Source organism: Caloenas nicobarica, chromosome 19 (assembly GCF_036013445.1).
Source record: "Caloenas nicobarica isolate bCalNic1 chromosome 19, bCalNic1.hap1, whole genome shotgun sequence".
Lineage (NCBI taxonomy): Eukaryota > Metazoa > Chordata > Aves > Columbiformes > Columbidae > Caloenas > Caloenas nicobarica.
Genome location: NC_088263.1, coordinates 6498724 through 6515505, shown reverse-complemented (window position 1 = coordinate 6515505; position 16782 = coordinate 6498724). Strand labels below are relative to the sequence as shown.

The following is a 16782-nucleotide window of genomic DNA, read 5'->3' as shown; positions in this document are numbered from 1 at the left end:
ACCAGCTCCCGGAGAAGGCACCGGACAGAGGGGCCGCATCGCCGTTCCGACACCAACCGCAGCGCACCCTTCCCTTACCGCGGGACTCTGCCCTTCCCCAAGATGGCGGCGCGGGCTTCGCCCCGCTCCAAGATGGCGGCGGGGTGGCCCCGCCCCCTAGCGGCCGTTGGGGGCGGCGGCGCCCGGTGTCGCCGGTGTCCTTGCGGCGGGCGGCGGCCGGGGGAGCGAGCGGAGCCATGCTGGCCTTGGTGGCGAGGGCTGCGGTGAGTGCCGGCCGCGCTCCCAGCGCCGGGACACCGGGGGGGAACCTCTAGCGGGCCCGGGACGGGGCTTGGGGGGCGAGATGGCGGCCAGGCCGCGCCACCCGCCGCGGGGCGACAGCGGCCGGGAGGGGCCGGGCGGGTGACACACGGCGCCCGGGCAGCCACGAGTACGGGCGGTCAGCAGCGGCCTGGGCCCGGCGTGGCGGGCGGTTGTGCCGCGGGGCCTCCCCGGGGCCGGGGCCGGTGTGCAGGCCGCGGTTGGAGCCCCGCTCCCTCAGCCCGGGGGAGCGGCGGGGCCGTGGGGCCTGTGGGTCCCTCAGAGGAGGCTCCGGGCGTGAGGAGGGCGGACGGGGCCTGGCCCGGTGACCCCACTGGAATCACCGCTCCGGGCTGGTTCGGTTCCTTCAGCAGGGATGGAGCTTGGGCCCGGGGGATGATGGTCACCAGCCGTGGCTGGTCAGGGCGGGGAAGCCCAAGGAGCAGCCATCTGAGGCTTCTACCTGTAAAACTCGCCTCTCCCCGCAGAGAGAGGGAAGGCCACACATGCAGCAGAGCTGTCAGCCCTGCGCCAGCTCTTAGTAACTGTTTATTGCAAACACCGGCAGTTCCCAGGGAGGACGAGGCAGACGGGCGACAGCAGCTCCGTGATGGATCCACTCAGGGGACAGGCAGGGTCGGTTGTCTCTGGGCTTGAGGGGGCGTCTCCAGCTTCAAATTTAAAAATAAAAGACAAACCTCTGTCATCTGACACCGTGCTGGGAATCAGACACTGCTCTGAAATTCTTCCTGCCCCCCGGCCCGCAGGTGGATTTCCCTCTGGAAAAGGTCACCTGCTGCTGGAACATGGATGGGAGCGACGCCAGCGAGCTGGCCCGTCCGCACGCTCTGCTGGTGTTCGCTTTCCCTGGGGCTTGTGGGGAAAGGTGGAGGGTTTGCTCTGTCCGCTGCCAGCTGCCTCCTCTGTTCAGCTGCAATCGCTGTTCCTCCTCCCACCAAACGCTTGAGTTTGACCTCAGACAAGCAGAGGACATAAAAGAGGAAGGATACAAATCCACTCCACGTGTAACACGCAGTGTGTTCAGTTAATTTGGTTTGGGATTTTAGGGAAAATCTGAAACAGTTTGAAATCATTCTACTTGATCTTATCCATGTATAAGACTGTGCTTGTCTGCCCTTTGATAGACCAGACAGACACAAAGGAGGGGGTGACATTCCTTGCGACTGCACAGTTCTTTTGTTGCTCTGCTTTGGAGATACCTATTTATTTTTTAAGGGCTGAAACTCCCTAAGGTCTCCGCTTGCAATAATGACCACACATGCATGGGGCATAAGGGCAGTTATCCACCTTTAGCCTCAAACTGAATTCTCTCCCATCTCCAACTAATCCTACATCACCCCCAGTGATGTGGGGTCACTGTCCCATTCCTGTGAGAGAACTGTCCTTATCCAGCACCCTCTGGCCACCTTTGCCTGACCAAAGGGACCAAATTCCCCATATTCTGCAGAAATGCTCCCAGCAGCAGTTTGTCCCATACGGTGGCAGCCCATGGTGTCACCGCCAGTTCATAAACTGGGGTCTCTCCTGCCCAGAGATGTTCAGGCTTTTCCCAACAGCTGCTGTGGTTTCACGGTCCAGGCAAAGGCTATGGGGACGATGTCCCCAGCACCTTCACTTGTGCCATGGCTGGAAGCCCAGAGCGATCGACCAGGCAACACCAGGCTGAGGGTCAGTGGCCATGGGAGGGCTCCCCAGAATGTCACCTTCACGGCAGTTGGTGCAGCCCAATGGTCTGATCCGCCCCCCGCCTCTCCCGGGCCGGTGTCTGGCCTTGGACCCTCTGGTCAGAGCAACCACGTGGCAGTTTGCTAACGAGGTGACGCCCTGTGTGGGCAGCACGTTGTCAGGTGGAAGAGGAAACCGAGACAGGCCGAGGGAGAGGTTTCCCATCTTTTCTGTCCTCCCAGCCATGGATAGGAAGCAGAAGCAAGCAGAGAAGGTACAGTATGCCCACGCTGCCATGATTAACACCCTGCATTTCTCCCCAGCCCCACTCTCTTTTCATGCTTCACAAATTCCCCCTTCTCTTGTTTTTAACGTTCCTTCTCCAGACCTTGATGCCATAGTTCTTGCCAGGTCCTACAAAGAGCACAGAGCATCTTCTCTGGGGGCTCAGTGCCACACGGAGGCTTTGTCACCTTGCAGATTTTGCTTGCTTGCTTGCTTTTTCTTCTTCATGCTTAACTCCCGGGCAGAGTTGTGGGGACAGCTATTTTCTCATTGCCTTGGAAATCAAAGGGCACGTTCTCTTTGGCTTTGCAAAGTCCAGAGTCCTGTAGGAGAGTGTCTGATTCAGCAGATCCAACAGAGGTGGGGGAGCAGAGGGAACTGAAAACCTTTAGAGTACAATTTAAACATCTTCAAGCCAAAGGATGTCCAACCCTGTTCACCCAAGAGAATGTTGTTGTTTTGGGGGAAAACTGGCAAGTTCATTTCCTGGTTAGCAACGGCGTTTGCTCCGTTTTATTTCTCCACCAAGGAAAATGCAACGGTGCTTTCTAAGGCTTTCACTCCCACATGACCCCATCGGACCCCAGGAGCTTGTTGGCATCACCCACAGTTTCCTGGAAAGCTCTTGTTCTTCCCTCTCCAAAGGCTCCTGTAATTTGGCCAGTCCCTTACTGGTACAATTGGATGGAAGTGGTTCCAATATAGCTGTGTCCTCCAGTAACTGGGAGGTTCAGCAGCATAACGGAGCATTGCCCCAGGGCCGGTCATTCCTTGCCCAATGTACCATCCCTGGGCAGTCATAGAAGAGCTGTTCCCTAAATTCGATCTCCTCAAAGCCCAAAGGGTAGTTTGATTTGGCACAAGGGTTCTGTGAAACAGCTTCTGACAGTAGGCAAGATGAATATTTCTTTCATGACTTACTTTCTTCCCACTTAGCATGCAATGGAAACGTTTGACTTTGTCAAATGCCTGGAGACTTTCAGCTGGAAGGTGCCCAGAGGGTTGGGGATGTATTGTTATCCTGGCAGCATGTCTTCTGACAAGCTGAGAATCAGTATCTTGGGGGACCAGGTTTCTTTTTTGCAGCTTTTCTGGATGTCCTACAACCATCTCTAGCGCGCAGTCGGTAGACCTGTGCCTTGCGTTTGCGCTTCGTGTGCTCTGCTTCCGTGCTGAAATACCTGTGCACCCTCAGAGGGGCTGGGATGGAGACTCCCAGCTCCAGGTTATTTGTTACCTCCTGCGCATCAGGGGGAAGTTGTGTCTCGACATTTGCTCTGTGCTTTGCAGGCCAGGCCCTACGGCCTGCTGAAGCCGGCAGCGTTAGGCAAGATCCCAGGCAGATTCCAACTTCATCAGGAAGCGCTGCCCCATCTCCCCGTGCCGCCGCTCCAGCAAACACTGGACCGTTACCTGCTGGCTCTGCAGCCTATCATCAGCGAGGAGGAGCTGAACCACACGCAGGAGCTGGTGACTGAGTTCCGCAAGCCGGGAGGCGTCGGGGAAAGGCTGCAGAAGGGCCTGGAGAGAAGAGCCAAGAAAACAGAGAACTGGGTAGGTCGACACGCTGGCCCCAGGCTCTGGTCAGGGAGGGTGGAGGTTTGATGCCCGCCTCTCCAGTGTCCTGGCTGCATCTGCTGCATGTGTGTTTTTATGGCATCACCTTTGCGATGAGCCTGCTGCTGACCTCCCCGAACTGTGCCAACTCCTCACCAGGACAGGTGAGCAGAGAGATTCACGGCAGAACAGGGAGTCCCAGACTCTGTCTGTAGCCGCTGAAGCCTCTAAACTGTTAGCATCATACAGCTGCCCTCTAAAGTTGAAGGAAACGCTCTGCTCGAGCCCTGCACCTAGCGCCCATGCTGCCTTTCTCAAATCCTTCTATCCTTCCACATGCGCAACATCAAACCCAAACAGTTTGTTTGCAAAGCGTGGGACAGAACTGGGGGCAGGATGCTGAGGCCATTCAGCTGGGCTGGGGTCAAACAGCAGCAGATGTTGTAGCTGCATGTTGCCTTTCTCCGTCCCAGCTCTCGGACTGGTGGCTGAAGACTGCATACCTGGAGTATCGCCTGCCCGTCGTGGTCCACTCCAGCCCAGGTGTGGTTTTACCTAAGCAGGATTTTCAGGATCGACAAGGTCAGCTCAGGTAAAGTCCTTTTTTTTACCTTCCCCTCGGTTTCACATGGGATGAGCTATCTCTGCTGGACAGGAAGGAGGGTATTCAGGCTGACTGGGGAAGAGAGCAATTAGCACATGGTCCCCAAGTTTGATAGCTGTCTGTGCTGTGCAAGAGGGCTGTACAGATAAGGAAAGGCTGCCAGGCTGTAAGGAGACTCCTGCTTGCACCAGACTAAATATTTCATCAAGAAGGAAAATCAAAGAGTCTAGTGGTTCAGGTACTAAACTGGGACTAAAAACCTAGGTTCTGGTCTTTGCTCTAGCACAGATCTCCATTGTGAGATGGCCACATTGCTGGCTGGAGCCATTGTGAGGATCCATCTGACACACTAAAGACTACAAGGCACTGAGATTGTATGTGCAGTTAAAGGAGGCACAAAAACTAGCCCAGGCATGTAAAAGAGACCAACCAGCAAGACCTCGGAGTTCACTAGTTTAAGGGGATGGGAAAGCTGCTGCAGGAACCATCACTCCATCTGTTCCTGCAGGAGACTGTCCCCTCTTTTGGATTGATGGTTTAGAAAACTTAAGTCACCAGCCTCTCCACTCCCAGTTCTTCCTCACAATCAAACCCTGCCTCTCTCCCGTGTGGGCTCCCTTTGATTTTTAACCACCACTATGGCTGTGTTAAATCCACCTGCAGATCTTCAGCATTGACCTTTATGCAGGGTTACCTTTGCCACAGTCATCAGTGCTCTGGCAGATCAAAAGTACCGGCCCCGGAGCCACATGGGTGAGAACAAATCCTCCCTTCCACTTCCCTGGATACACCCGAGCAGGGGTGCAGAGCATGAGCTTTACAGGGACAGTGCCAGACTAGACAAACGCTTTCAAAAGCTCTTCCTTATGTTACTCCGTCTTAAGTTATCCAAAAGAAGATAAGATGTGGAACACTAGCAATGCCCTAGCCAGTGGAAGCGAGCAGCTGCATGAGAATCTGGACTCCCTTGTAAAATACAATTGAAACATGCGTTTGTATAGTTTGTGGCTGCAGAAAGAAGTTTGATGGTGTGGCTTGAGACCAAAGCTTCAGAAACCAGAAGGCAAGTTTAGAAAGCGGAGGTGTCTCCATTCTTCAATCTGGCAACACTGCTGGCTGGACACAAGGCAGCTGCCGTCTCCTCCGTCTTCCCCTTGAGCCCTAACTCCACTCCTGGGCTGTTTGCTCTCTGGAAGGAGCACAAACCCTCTCACTGTTGTTTCCCAGCTCTTTTACTTCCTCAGCTTTTGCTATAAGGCTGGGAAATTTTCATTAAAAACTACTTTGCAGGATGTTGCCCTTAGGTTCTCGCAGTTACGCCCTTTGATCATTACTAGGGATGGGCAGGCTGAGCAAATCCAGATGACACTGCCTGCAAATGCCAAATACACCATTTTAAAACCTTAGACGGTTTGACTGCAACCTCTTGCCACAGTGACCTCCTACCTCCCGTGCGTGGGTGGGAGCTCCCGGGTCAGAGAAGGCCAAACTTGTCACTCCTGAGCCAAACAGTCTGTTGTGGCTTGTCACAGCCTCCCTCCCTGCTGGGAGTTGGCATTGGCAGTGGCTACATTGATCCTGGTAAACACAACACCTCTGTGTCAGCATGCAGCGTGCCTGTATTTTTTTCAGATCCCGCAATGCCAGAGGAATGCTCTTGAGAGTTGCATTAGCAGCAGAACATTCCTCGGGTAGGAATTAAGTCAGCAGTGGTGAGTTTTGGATGCAGGGAGATACAGCTGCACCTTGGCTGGAAACTCAGAGGTGGCTCCTGGCCAGAGAAAAGCAGAAATCCCCTCTTCTTGGTGCTGTTTTTATGCTAAGACTCAGACTTGGGATGTCATAAAAAAAATCACAACACATCAGTTAAAAATGCTGCTGTTAAAGGGTCATTTATGCATCTGGACTGAACCCTGCTTTCCTGAAAGCTGTCCAGAGTTCCTTGGTTATACAGTAAGATACATTTTAAAAGTGCTATGTGGACTATCCAGCAATCTTAGATCACAGCCCCAGAGATGGGCACAACAGGGGCTCGGCAGAAAGGCTGAACGTTCTAAGGAGCAGAGGGAGGCTCTGCTGGCCCTGCTCAGCCATTCCTCAGCCCCAGATGTTCTGTCTTTGAATCTCAACTTGCTACATTTGATATTTTTCCAGGTTTGCTGCCAAGCTGATCGAGGGCATCCTGGATTTCAAGACCATGATCGACAAGTGAGTTAGTGACCCTCCTGGCTTCTCACGTGTTCCTTACTGTCCTAGAGAGGCTGAGCCCAGTCAGTAAATCTCCCAAATCAAAAAGCAAGAGAAGACAGCACATATTTGGAAAGAGATACTGTAATCAACATCGCTGCTCACTGCCAAAGTCACCACCACTGGAAAAAAGCAAATTTACTTTTCTTTCTTTATGCTCTTTGTTTACCTTAATACTTTCCTTGGCACATGTACATGCTCAGAGGGAGCAAGCCTGACTGACAGTCCTGTGGAGCTCCATACTTCTGTTTGCCTGCAGAACAAGTTACAGCTCAGGCAGCAGGAATTTGTTTCTCTCCTTTTGTGTTTCTGGTGTTTCTCATCTTCCAGTTAGACGGGATGAGCTCTAGAGAAACTTGTTGCTCCCTACCCCTTTTCTTCTGACCACCAAACCTCTGCTCAACATGCCTTATTTATTATATATTCCAAAAATATGTTTACCAACATCACACCTTTACAATCAAATTCAGCTGAGGCTCAGAGCCAGTCACGAGAAGGGGAGTTGGAATGTGACTGTTCAAATGATCGATCGAGTCCCAGTCTGGTTCGTGAGTCATGCGTAGCACATTGGACACTCACCACTCAAAATTACAGCCAAAAACCTCTTTCTGACACTTCACTGGAAACAATACATCTCCCAGTATATTGTGCCCTGGATTTTTCTCTGCAGACAGCATGACATATGCTACGCTATATAGTAGGTCCAGAGATCTTTTTTTCTGGTGTTACAGAGAAGATTGCTTTTTTCTCCTTCCCAAATAAAATGCCAGCAAACAGACTCTTTAGTCCCTACTAAGAATGCTGGTGGGAATGGGGAAGGATGGTCCATTTTTTATACCACCAGCATCAAAACATTTCGGTTTTGCTGGAGTGAGTGAGAGCTGCTGCATGGCTGAGCCTGTGCCTGTCCAGTGTGGGGAGCACAGGCTTTTTCACTGACGTTTTCTCTCCCCTTTCCTCCTCACCTTGCTGTGTCTGCAGTGAGACCCTCCCGGTGGAGTACATGGGTGGGAAGCCCCTCTGCATGAACCAGTACTACCAGATCCTCTCATCCTGCCGCATCCCCGGGCCCAAGCGGGATTCCATCGTCAACTACGCCAAAGGCAAAAAGCAGTCCAGACACATAACGGTGGTTCACAACTTCCAGGTACGGCAGCTCCTGAGCTTTCTAAGAGGTTCGTTTAGGTGCAGGTGGCCCTTTCAGGTGGCTGTGGTCCAGAGGAAAGGGAACAACAGAAAGTCTCTGCCCACAAAGTTTCCCTCACTAGGAATTCGCTCCTGCTTCTTTTATCCCCTTCGGCCTTAGCTGGCCAGCTGGGATTGTGAGCAACAGACTACGAGGCAGAAGAGTGTTCTCTTCCTCTGTTTCTTCTCCCTGCAACTCCTTTCTCTCAGACAAAACCCAGAGATCATGTCTGGAATTGGAAATAGCAAGTGGCAACTGGATAACAAACCCTACCGCCACAGCTGAGTCTCAGAAATAAGAACTCCCCGTGTGTTTTGGCCCTCATTACCACAGCTTCCGAGCTTAAAACCTGGCCTGTATTTATGCCCTACAAGAGAAGCTGGACTCAGGTCTCTCAATTCTGAGCATCCTTCAAAGGTCTGCTTGCAAGCTGAGTTCTTAGGTCAGGTCTTACTCCTCAAAGAATGTTTCTGGGGCTGGACAATAAAGATCTTCTCTCATGTTCTGTCTCTGTCCCTGTCTGCTCTTCTCACCGTCAGTTCTTTGAGCTGGATGTTTACAACAGTGACGGAAGTCCCCTCACCACTGACCAGCTCTTCACTCAGCTGGAGAAGATATGGAACACCTCCCTCCAAACAAACAAGGAACCTGTTGGGATCCTCACGACGAACCACCGAAACAGCTGGGCAAAAGCCTACAACAACCTGCTGAAAGGTCTGTAGAGCCCCCAACATGCGAGTGCCAAAAAACACCACAAACACTTGAACTACCAACCTCAGCGCTGTGCTCTGCTCAGTTCTTTCCATTGGAAGCTTGTTCTGGACGGATAACATGAGCTTTAGGCCTCAAAGAAGCAACTTGATTTCATTGCAGAGTATTGTTATCTCTGGTGTGGAAGGCAGAGAGGTGAAGTCTGAAGCTTGGTTTGTTAGATCTGAAATCCTAGCTTGTTGCCTTACAAATAGGTGGGATGTAAGAAACATGAAAAAAGGAGGGTGAACACAGCACACCCACATCTGTAACAACCCAGCTGGCTGCAATTTTAGTAACCAAATACACCCCTAAATGACCAGTACTGCACTGAGGTACAACGGGAATCCAACACTGCGTCCTTCAAAACCGCTCTTTCAAATATTCAATCTCCCTGCAATTAAAGTGCAAGTTTTTCCAACTCCTCTTCCTTATTTGCTGTTTGTTTCTCTCCCAGATAAGACCAACAAGGAATCTGTGCGTACAATTGAGAAAAGCATTTGCACCATCTGCCTCGACGCGCCTATGCCGCGGGTGTCCGACGACATCTACAAGAGCCGCGTGGCCGCCCAGATGCTGCATGGCGGAGGCAGTCGCTGGAACAGTGGGAACCGATGGTTTGACAAAACCCTTCAGGTAAGTGCTGATGGTCTAAACATACTGGAGGAGCTGCTTTTTCATGAGAATACAAAGGTCCAAGAAATCCCAGAAAACTTTTGCAGGAGGTTTTTCCTCGTATCAAGAGAGTGGAGAAATAGGAGAGACAAAGCGTGGTGGGTGACAGCGTGAGATCCTACGGCTTCCCGTGCAGTCACCACAAGCACTCATTCCTGCCTCAGGGACTTTTGTTTCTTTTACTGCCTCTGCCCACGCTTATTCAGTGTAGCAGCTCTTTGTGTTCCTTGTAAATCAATTTTCTGCCTGCAGTGAACAATGCCTCGTCTGCTTGGAGACAGCCCAACCGCAGGGAGGTCTGTTCCTTGTATCTCCCCCAGGCTTGTCACTTTTCCTGTTTCTGCCAGAGGCTGCCCAGTGGCTTTTTTGTTTTGTTTCTTTTCTTTTTTCAAACATAAGCTGCCATCCCACAGCATCCCTCTGATCTCTTCTCCATTCAGTCTTGTCAAGAGCCTTCAACAGCTGCTGCTATTCAAACTTCTCCTTCATTAGTTGGTGTATCCTGGTTCATGGATAGTAGCAATGGTGCTTTAAAAGATCCTTCTCATATCTGCTGGACTCTTCATAAATCTTTTCAGCTATTTTATTCCAATTTAGAACTCTACATTGAAGTGATAAAGCTTAGATCTTCCAGCTAATTGACAAGTAAGGGTAAGGCAACACATGGTGATATTATTCCTGTATTATGTGTGCATTTAAGTACATCAAACCCATTGAACCACTCTGTATTGCCAGGACACTGGGCACACCTATCTATCTATCAGGCACATTCTTACACTCTTACCCAGTTAATTTTGCAAACCTGTAACAGTGCTACCAGATCTTCTAGGCCTGCTGAAAGGCTTCCATTGCTGTTCTGGTAAATGCAACCTTTGTGTTACCTTCCCAGTGCACAAGGACGGGACCACTGTCTGTCTGTCTTCACCACTGTCCTCTCGTGCTTCTCTCATAGTTCATCATCGCTGAAGATGGCTCCTGTGGTCTCGTATACGAACATGCTCCTGCAGAAGGCCCACCTATTGTTGCTCTTCTGGATCACATCGTAGAGTACACGTGAGTCCTGCCTCCTCTGCTTTTCCTCAGCTTTGGAGATGGGGAGCAGGTGGTTTAAAGCCTAAGAACGTGCCTCTTCACAGCTCAGCCCCTAGAAATTTGTTCTGGAGGAAGGGCAGTGGTATGCTAACTAAGTATTGCAGTTCTTGTATTCATGATGAGAACTGAGTGACCAGCTACTCTAATAAGTTTTACTGCTGCTTCCATTCTCGGGGAATTACACTGTTCAGAGTTAACAGGACTTTTGCCTGGGAGAAGTGTTTATTTTGGGCAGAAGGCACAGAGGATATTTCATTCATCCCCTTCAAAAAACACTGTAATGGCACTGTGAAGAATTTTTCAGCCTGCGACTAAGTGTCACAAGATGTTGGGGAGGATCTCCTGTGCATTTCTGCCCAGGTTCTGGTGTCCTTAGCTGGAGCGTCATGTTAAAGATCTGGTTCAACATAATCATTTCTCTGTGCAGAAAGAAACCTGAGTTGGTAAGATCGCCTATGATTCCTTTGCCAATGCCCAAAAAGCTGAGGTTTAACATCACCCCAGAAATCAAGAGTGACATAGAGAGAGCAAAGCAGAACCTCAACATGTAAGTATGAGGCGGTGGAGAGATGTGAGTGACTGAGGGAGTAATAATAACTGCCCAGACAACTCTGTGGGAGGGAGCTCTTTGTCCCTGCACAGATCAGATCCAAATAGCCTGTTCTCTCTGTGCTTCATGAAAGGAAAGTCCATAGCTTTATGTTGCAACAAGCAGCAACAGGTGAAGGAACACATCCTCTCTCTTTCTTTGCAGAATGGTCGAAGACCTGGATGTCATCGTCACGGTTTTTCATCAATTTGGGAAAACCTACCCCAAATCAGAGAAGATAAGTCCTGATGCCTTTATCCAGCTGGCCTTGCAGCTGGCATATTACAGGTGAGACCACCAGCAGATTGCTTCTCGCCATCTTCACCGTCAGACTCAAATATGTGAGCATGATAAAGGTGTCACAGACAAGTGTCACGCAGGCTGCTATGGCCTGTGTCCCAAATCAGCAGATCTCACTTGTGGCAGCTGCCAAACAGGCGAGATTAACCCCTCTGTATGTGTACAATCATAGTAAGGAAGCATCGGAGATCAGCTGTCAATGGGACTCACTCACATAAAGTCTTCCCCATCCATCCCCTCAGCTCTTCTGCTTCACAAGAGGCCATTCCTCTCAGGACAAACTCACTTCTGTGACTTTTTTCTCCACCTTCCAGAATGTATGGCCACTCCTGTGCCACGTACGAGAGCGCATCGCTAAGGATGTTCCGCCTGGGCCGCACAGACACCATCCGCTCCACTTCTGTAGAATCTCATAAGTTTGTGCAATCAATGGACAGCCCAGACAAATCGGTGAGGCTCTCAAAGAAGTGGAGTAAGAGGTCTCCACTCCAGAAAAAAGAGGAAAGCTGCTTATTTGGCCAACTCAGTGTCAGCTGGTTTCAGTTAAGCAGAGCTGCACCTGATATGATGTTGAGCTGAAACATACCTCTGATTATATAGTTAGACGTCTTGGGTTTCATTTGGCTTTCCTTTCACATGTATTGAAAGCCTGAGAAACAATATGTGGGCATTTCTAATCCCATCAAGAAGTTACGTCCCTTCGGAAAGTCCATTTAGCTACTCAAACTAAGTCCTGCCACTGATGGATGGAGAACTCCATTCAGAATGAAGTAACGCAGCCAAACAAAACAATTTTAAAATTAAATCTAGTAACTCTAAAAATGAGTCTAGTGTAAGCACACAAAGCAGAAATGCCCTCCATCCTTAAGAACAGCCAAAGTGAGGTTTTCCGTTCTGCAGAAAAACTTACAGACAGATCTGTGTGTTCTCAGGACCAGGAGAAAGCAGACTTGCTGCGGAGAGCTACCCAGGCCCACAGGGAATACACCGATATGGTGAGTGTCCAGAGTGGGGAGTTTACACAGCAAATGAGGATTCTGGTGAAAGACGAGACCTTAAGAGCTTTCTCTGCTGCCACAGCGATGTGGCCACTGGTGCTGTTGCACAGGGCTGGCTCTGATCTGACAGTGCTCTAGGGCACGGACTGAACACTTTCTCTCTAGCTCGTGGTTTGTGTCCCTTGTGACCAGCCAAAAGGAGAGAATCAAATCTGAAAATAGCTTCAGTTCTCACTGTCATTGTTGCTGATAAATGCCAAAGTTGCATGAGGACCTCTTAAACCAGAGTGAGCCTGTAGGCTGGAACTGTAAGGTTAGTTCTACCCGTGTGCTGAATTTCACAGTCCTTACAAGATTGACTATTGGTCCTGAAGGCGAGAACTATATTCCTTCTAACTTTTAACATTTAGAGATTTTTAGAAGTGTTTTTTTCTTTAACCTAAAGAAACTGATAGTTTTGCTTGCTTGCCTGCTGGACAGGCTTTCATCTAGTCATCCTTCCTTCCAGGCAATACGGGGCAACGCGATAGATCGCCACCTCTTAGGCTTGAAGCTTCAAGCCATCGAGGACCTAGTGAGCATACCTGAGCTGTTCATGGACACGGCTTACGCTGTTGCAATGCACTTCAACCTCTCAACCAGCCAGGTAGGACCCACCTGAGCAAAGATGGAAATGCTCTTTTCATTTTCATTGCCTTTCTTCTCTGTATTTCTCCTTAATTTCCTTTTGTTTGAAACTAATCTTCATTTGTGGACAAAAATTTTTAAGCCTGCTATCAATCCCATAAAGCTGCCAATCTGATCTTATAGCTGCCACAGTCCCTCTCACCCTGGTAAAACACCAGCAGAACCAAGGCCAAGATCACCGGTCGTGTTTGGTGTCTACCTGCATCAACTGAAGTTAGCTGCCAGAATAGCTTTACATTCACCTGCTGCGCTCCAATTCTTACTGATACAGTTCTGCTTGTGACTTACTGCAAGCTTATCTTGGAGAAAAATCCCCCTCCTTTGCAAATGCAAAGGAAAACACATTGCTACTATATGGCAGAATCCAGTGTGTGTGTGTGGTGGTAGGTGGGTCTGACCAAAAAGTCCCTTTTCTAGAGCATTTTCACAAGACAGCAGTTTCTTCTGCTGTTGACAGAGCTGTTAGCATTTGATGGCTCCATTTCTCTCTGGCTGGTTAGAAATTTTTAATCACATTGTCTCCACAGGTCCCAGCAAAGACAGACTGCGTGATGTGTTTTGGTCCCGTGGTTCCAGATGGCTACGGAATCTGTTACAACCCCATGGATGAACACATCAACTTTGCCATTTCAGCCTTCAACAGCTGTGCTGACACAAACGCAGCCCGCATGTCACATTATCTTGAGAAAGCACTGCTAGACATGAGGAGCCTGCTCCAGTCCACTCCCAAATCCAAACTGTAAGAGGCAAACGTGATGCAAAACCCCCAGCTAAAGGGGCTGCTCCTCTTGAGGGCACAGCTGGCCCTGGAACCTTGGAGGGAATCTATCATTTGTTTTCAGCAAGAGGATAAAGAATAGTCATCTGCAGATATTACTGGTAAGAGGAAACGCTGTCTTTAGCTGAAGTAGAACTGACTGGTCCTCTCCCATCAATGCAAAGCGCACCCTCCTGTCCTCAAAGAGGACTGAAATATTATTTTTATGGAACTTACTGTAAAGGATTACAGAAAGCACAGTCCTTACCAGTATCTAAATCCATTTGGTGAGGAAGGTAGTTCTTCTCCAGGAAAAGCAGGGAACGTTTATAATGCGATGGAACTACTGTAAGACCAAGTCTTTTTGCTGGTTTCTGAAGAGTGCAGCATCTGTCAAATTTGACTGAAGATTCTTCTGCTGCTCCAGCAAAATGTCACCATTGAAGTTTGGCAAGGGGAGAAAGAAGTTCTTAAGTGGGAGCAGATCCAGGCTCGTTACAGTGCCCTGCACTACTTATCCCAGGCACTCCAACCATCACATGCTTTACAGGCCTGGGAACATTCCCTTTGCTCATTTTAGGATGCTGGTATCTCCTTTCTGTTGCACTGACCCTATCAACAACGGAACATCATTTGCTACAAACTAAGGTGTTTTTTGTTGTTGTTTTTGTTGTTCTGAGTTTTTTTGTTAAGCTTGCTGTTGTGTTCCTAGCCACAGATCTTCAGGCTCAGCATAAAGATTTTTTTCCCCACAAAACTCCTCTCACACAGGTTTTGCCAGGTTTGGCTTTATGTACCTTAATGTTTGGAGAGATGAGAAGGAGTTGCCTATACATTTCGCAGGACACTTGCTTCATCATACCTTTCTTTGGAACTGAGGAAAAGAACAGATGCTGCCCTTCTGTTTACCACCCAGGGAGCCACATGTTAACTCAACACCATTGTATACTTCACCTTCAGAAACAACGTATTTGTACATAATGTGTTATGTCTAAGTTGTGGACAAATAAGAATGTTTCTGATGAGGAACTCCAGAACGTACTTCCATTTCTGGCTCACAGAGATCAAATCTGTTCGAACCAAAGGAAAAAAAGCTGTAGAATCACATCACTCTGCTCTGACAAGACAGAAAATCTTGAAAAGCAGGAAGAAAGTTGAGAACACACGGGCACTGAAGATGTTTGTCCACTGTGGCAGCTGTTGTTCCTGCAGTAACGCTACAGCACCTTTTGTGCCACTCTTGCAGTTTTCTCTTACTGCCGCATTACTCAGATTTGTACCAGCTCTATTCTGCAAGAGAATGATGTCATGACAGTGTTTTTATGTTCAGTTGACAAACTCGAGACAGTAAGAGGTTTATATATAAACATTAACATACAATTGTAGCATAGGAATTTTTGTAAGTGCTACCAATGAATCTGCCAGAATCCAAGCTCCTGACTATACTTTTTTTTTTTTTAGTAAAACCATATGGTAATGAAGAATTCTAGTACTATTTCTGCAACAGGAATTTAATATTTAAATTGCACACCTAAGATGTGGCTGCTGGGACATCACCGTAAACAAGAAGCATTAGGAGTCTGATGGCCTGTTTACAGGGAAGTACTTGATCATAATTGCTACTTTTCTGATCCTAGAACAGCAAGGGGCATGATCGAAGTGCCTTAGTGAACACCTATGAAGAAATTTGCACGAAACTTATTTAAGCTAAAAGAAAAAAAAATCATTCTAATTTGCTTCTTGAAGACACAAGCCAGCGCAACTGCCTTTTTTTTTCCTAAAAGGTTGTTATTTCAAAGCTTCTATCTTGTACCTAAATAAATCTTTGAAAGGAAAATGTAACTGAAACTCACCTGCACAGCCAGTGATTGTATGAACTGCCACTTTCACATCATCTACATGGATTTAGTTGATCTTTTAGAGGAATCCTGAAGGGAGTGAGATAGTCTGAAAAAAAACAATAGGAGCCCTACAAGCCTGTGAGCACCCATTGCTGCTCTGTTGGCCCCTCTGCATGAATTACAATGAAAACTGCAGGAGGATACTCAGTATTATCATGACATAAGTGATTGTGTAAACACTACATAAAAGACCAAACCTTGCTGGAATAACATCTGGGCTAATTGAACCTTTTACATTGAAAAAAATATTCCTTTTGCCAAAGTAATCCTCTCCCCTTACGGAATCAACGTCTTTTGCTAGAGGACGATTGCTAGAGGACGAGTTATTTTTCCCTGTCTGCAATGCCTTCAACCACCGATGCTACAGTATTGCCGCAAGTATTTGAGACTGGCCCTTTTCTACTCTGTCTCGTTGAAAGGGGAGGCTCTCAAAGGAAAGTGCCTATTAAAGATTAAGCAGAAGTACAGGCTGCTGTGACTATATCTCCGAAGGTTGGTCTGTTCTGGATATCCCACTGGCTTCAGCAGAGTGCAGCTGCAAGCAGCAGACTATTGCACTGAAAGATACAAGATTCATAAACCACTTAATGTGTCCTTAATGATACATACAGCTGAAATTCAGATGAATTAAGCCAATTTTTGAAGTGCTTGAAAGGACACTAAAATCATTACAAGGTTTTTCCTTTTAAAAGTCCTTTCTTATTGTACAAATTCTAAACTGTGATGTCCTGATTCATACCTGCTTGATTTTTTCAGTGTTGACTTACCAAATACTATTCTCTGTTTCCAATTGTCTGATTGTTTTATCTTTTGTGTTAAAGACACATGAAGTACAAGAAACTTAAGTTCCACGAAAACTACCCATTTGGAACAAATCATTTATGAAACGCACAGACTGAAAATATTCAGATAACTCCTGGGGTATGAGTGCAATTTATGACACAGCCGGGTGGTGTTGCATGCTTTACTGCTTAGCTGTGTTAAATACTGTTTCGGTCATGTAATCCATGTCATACAAAGTTTTGAAATGTTCTTTGAATAAACTGAAACACAATAAACAGATAAGCACTACAAAAAGGCTTAAATCTCCTTTGACACTACAGAAGTGACAAAACGACCTTTATGGGAGGATGTTTGTGTGGGGACACCAAGAACAGCGAACCACAGC

The 16782-nt window shown here is 48.3% G+C and overlaps 1 protein-coding gene across 2 annotated transcripts; it reads left to right on the top strand.

The window, feature by feature from the left end:
- Positions 1 to 102: 102 nt before the first annotated feature.
- Positions 103 to 16691, top strand: CRAT (carnitine O-acetyltransferase). Of its 2 annotated transcripts, none has more exons than XM_065648760.1 (15): positions 103 to 263; positions 2158 to 2260; positions 3562 to 3825; positions 4302 to 4420; positions 6587 to 6640; positions 7661 to 7826; positions 8405 to 8579; positions 9073 to 9251; positions 10243 to 10343; positions 10810 to 10929; positions 11137 to 11259; positions 11586 to 11721; positions 12204 to 12266; positions 12778 to 12915; positions 13484 to 16691. In XM_065648760.1, the coding sequence occupies exons 1-15, from the start codon at positions 103 to 105 to the stop codon at positions 13697 to 13699; spliced, it is 2118 nt and encodes a 705-aa protein (XP_065504832.1). In that variant the 3' UTR covers positions 13700 to 16691. The 2 variants fall into 2 exon arrangements, with proteins under 2 accessions (XP_065504832.1, XP_065504833.1); XM_065648761.1 differs by having other exon boundaries at positions 167 to 263; positions 2169 to 2260.
- The last annotated feature ends 91 nt before the right edge of the window (positions 16692 to 16782 follow it).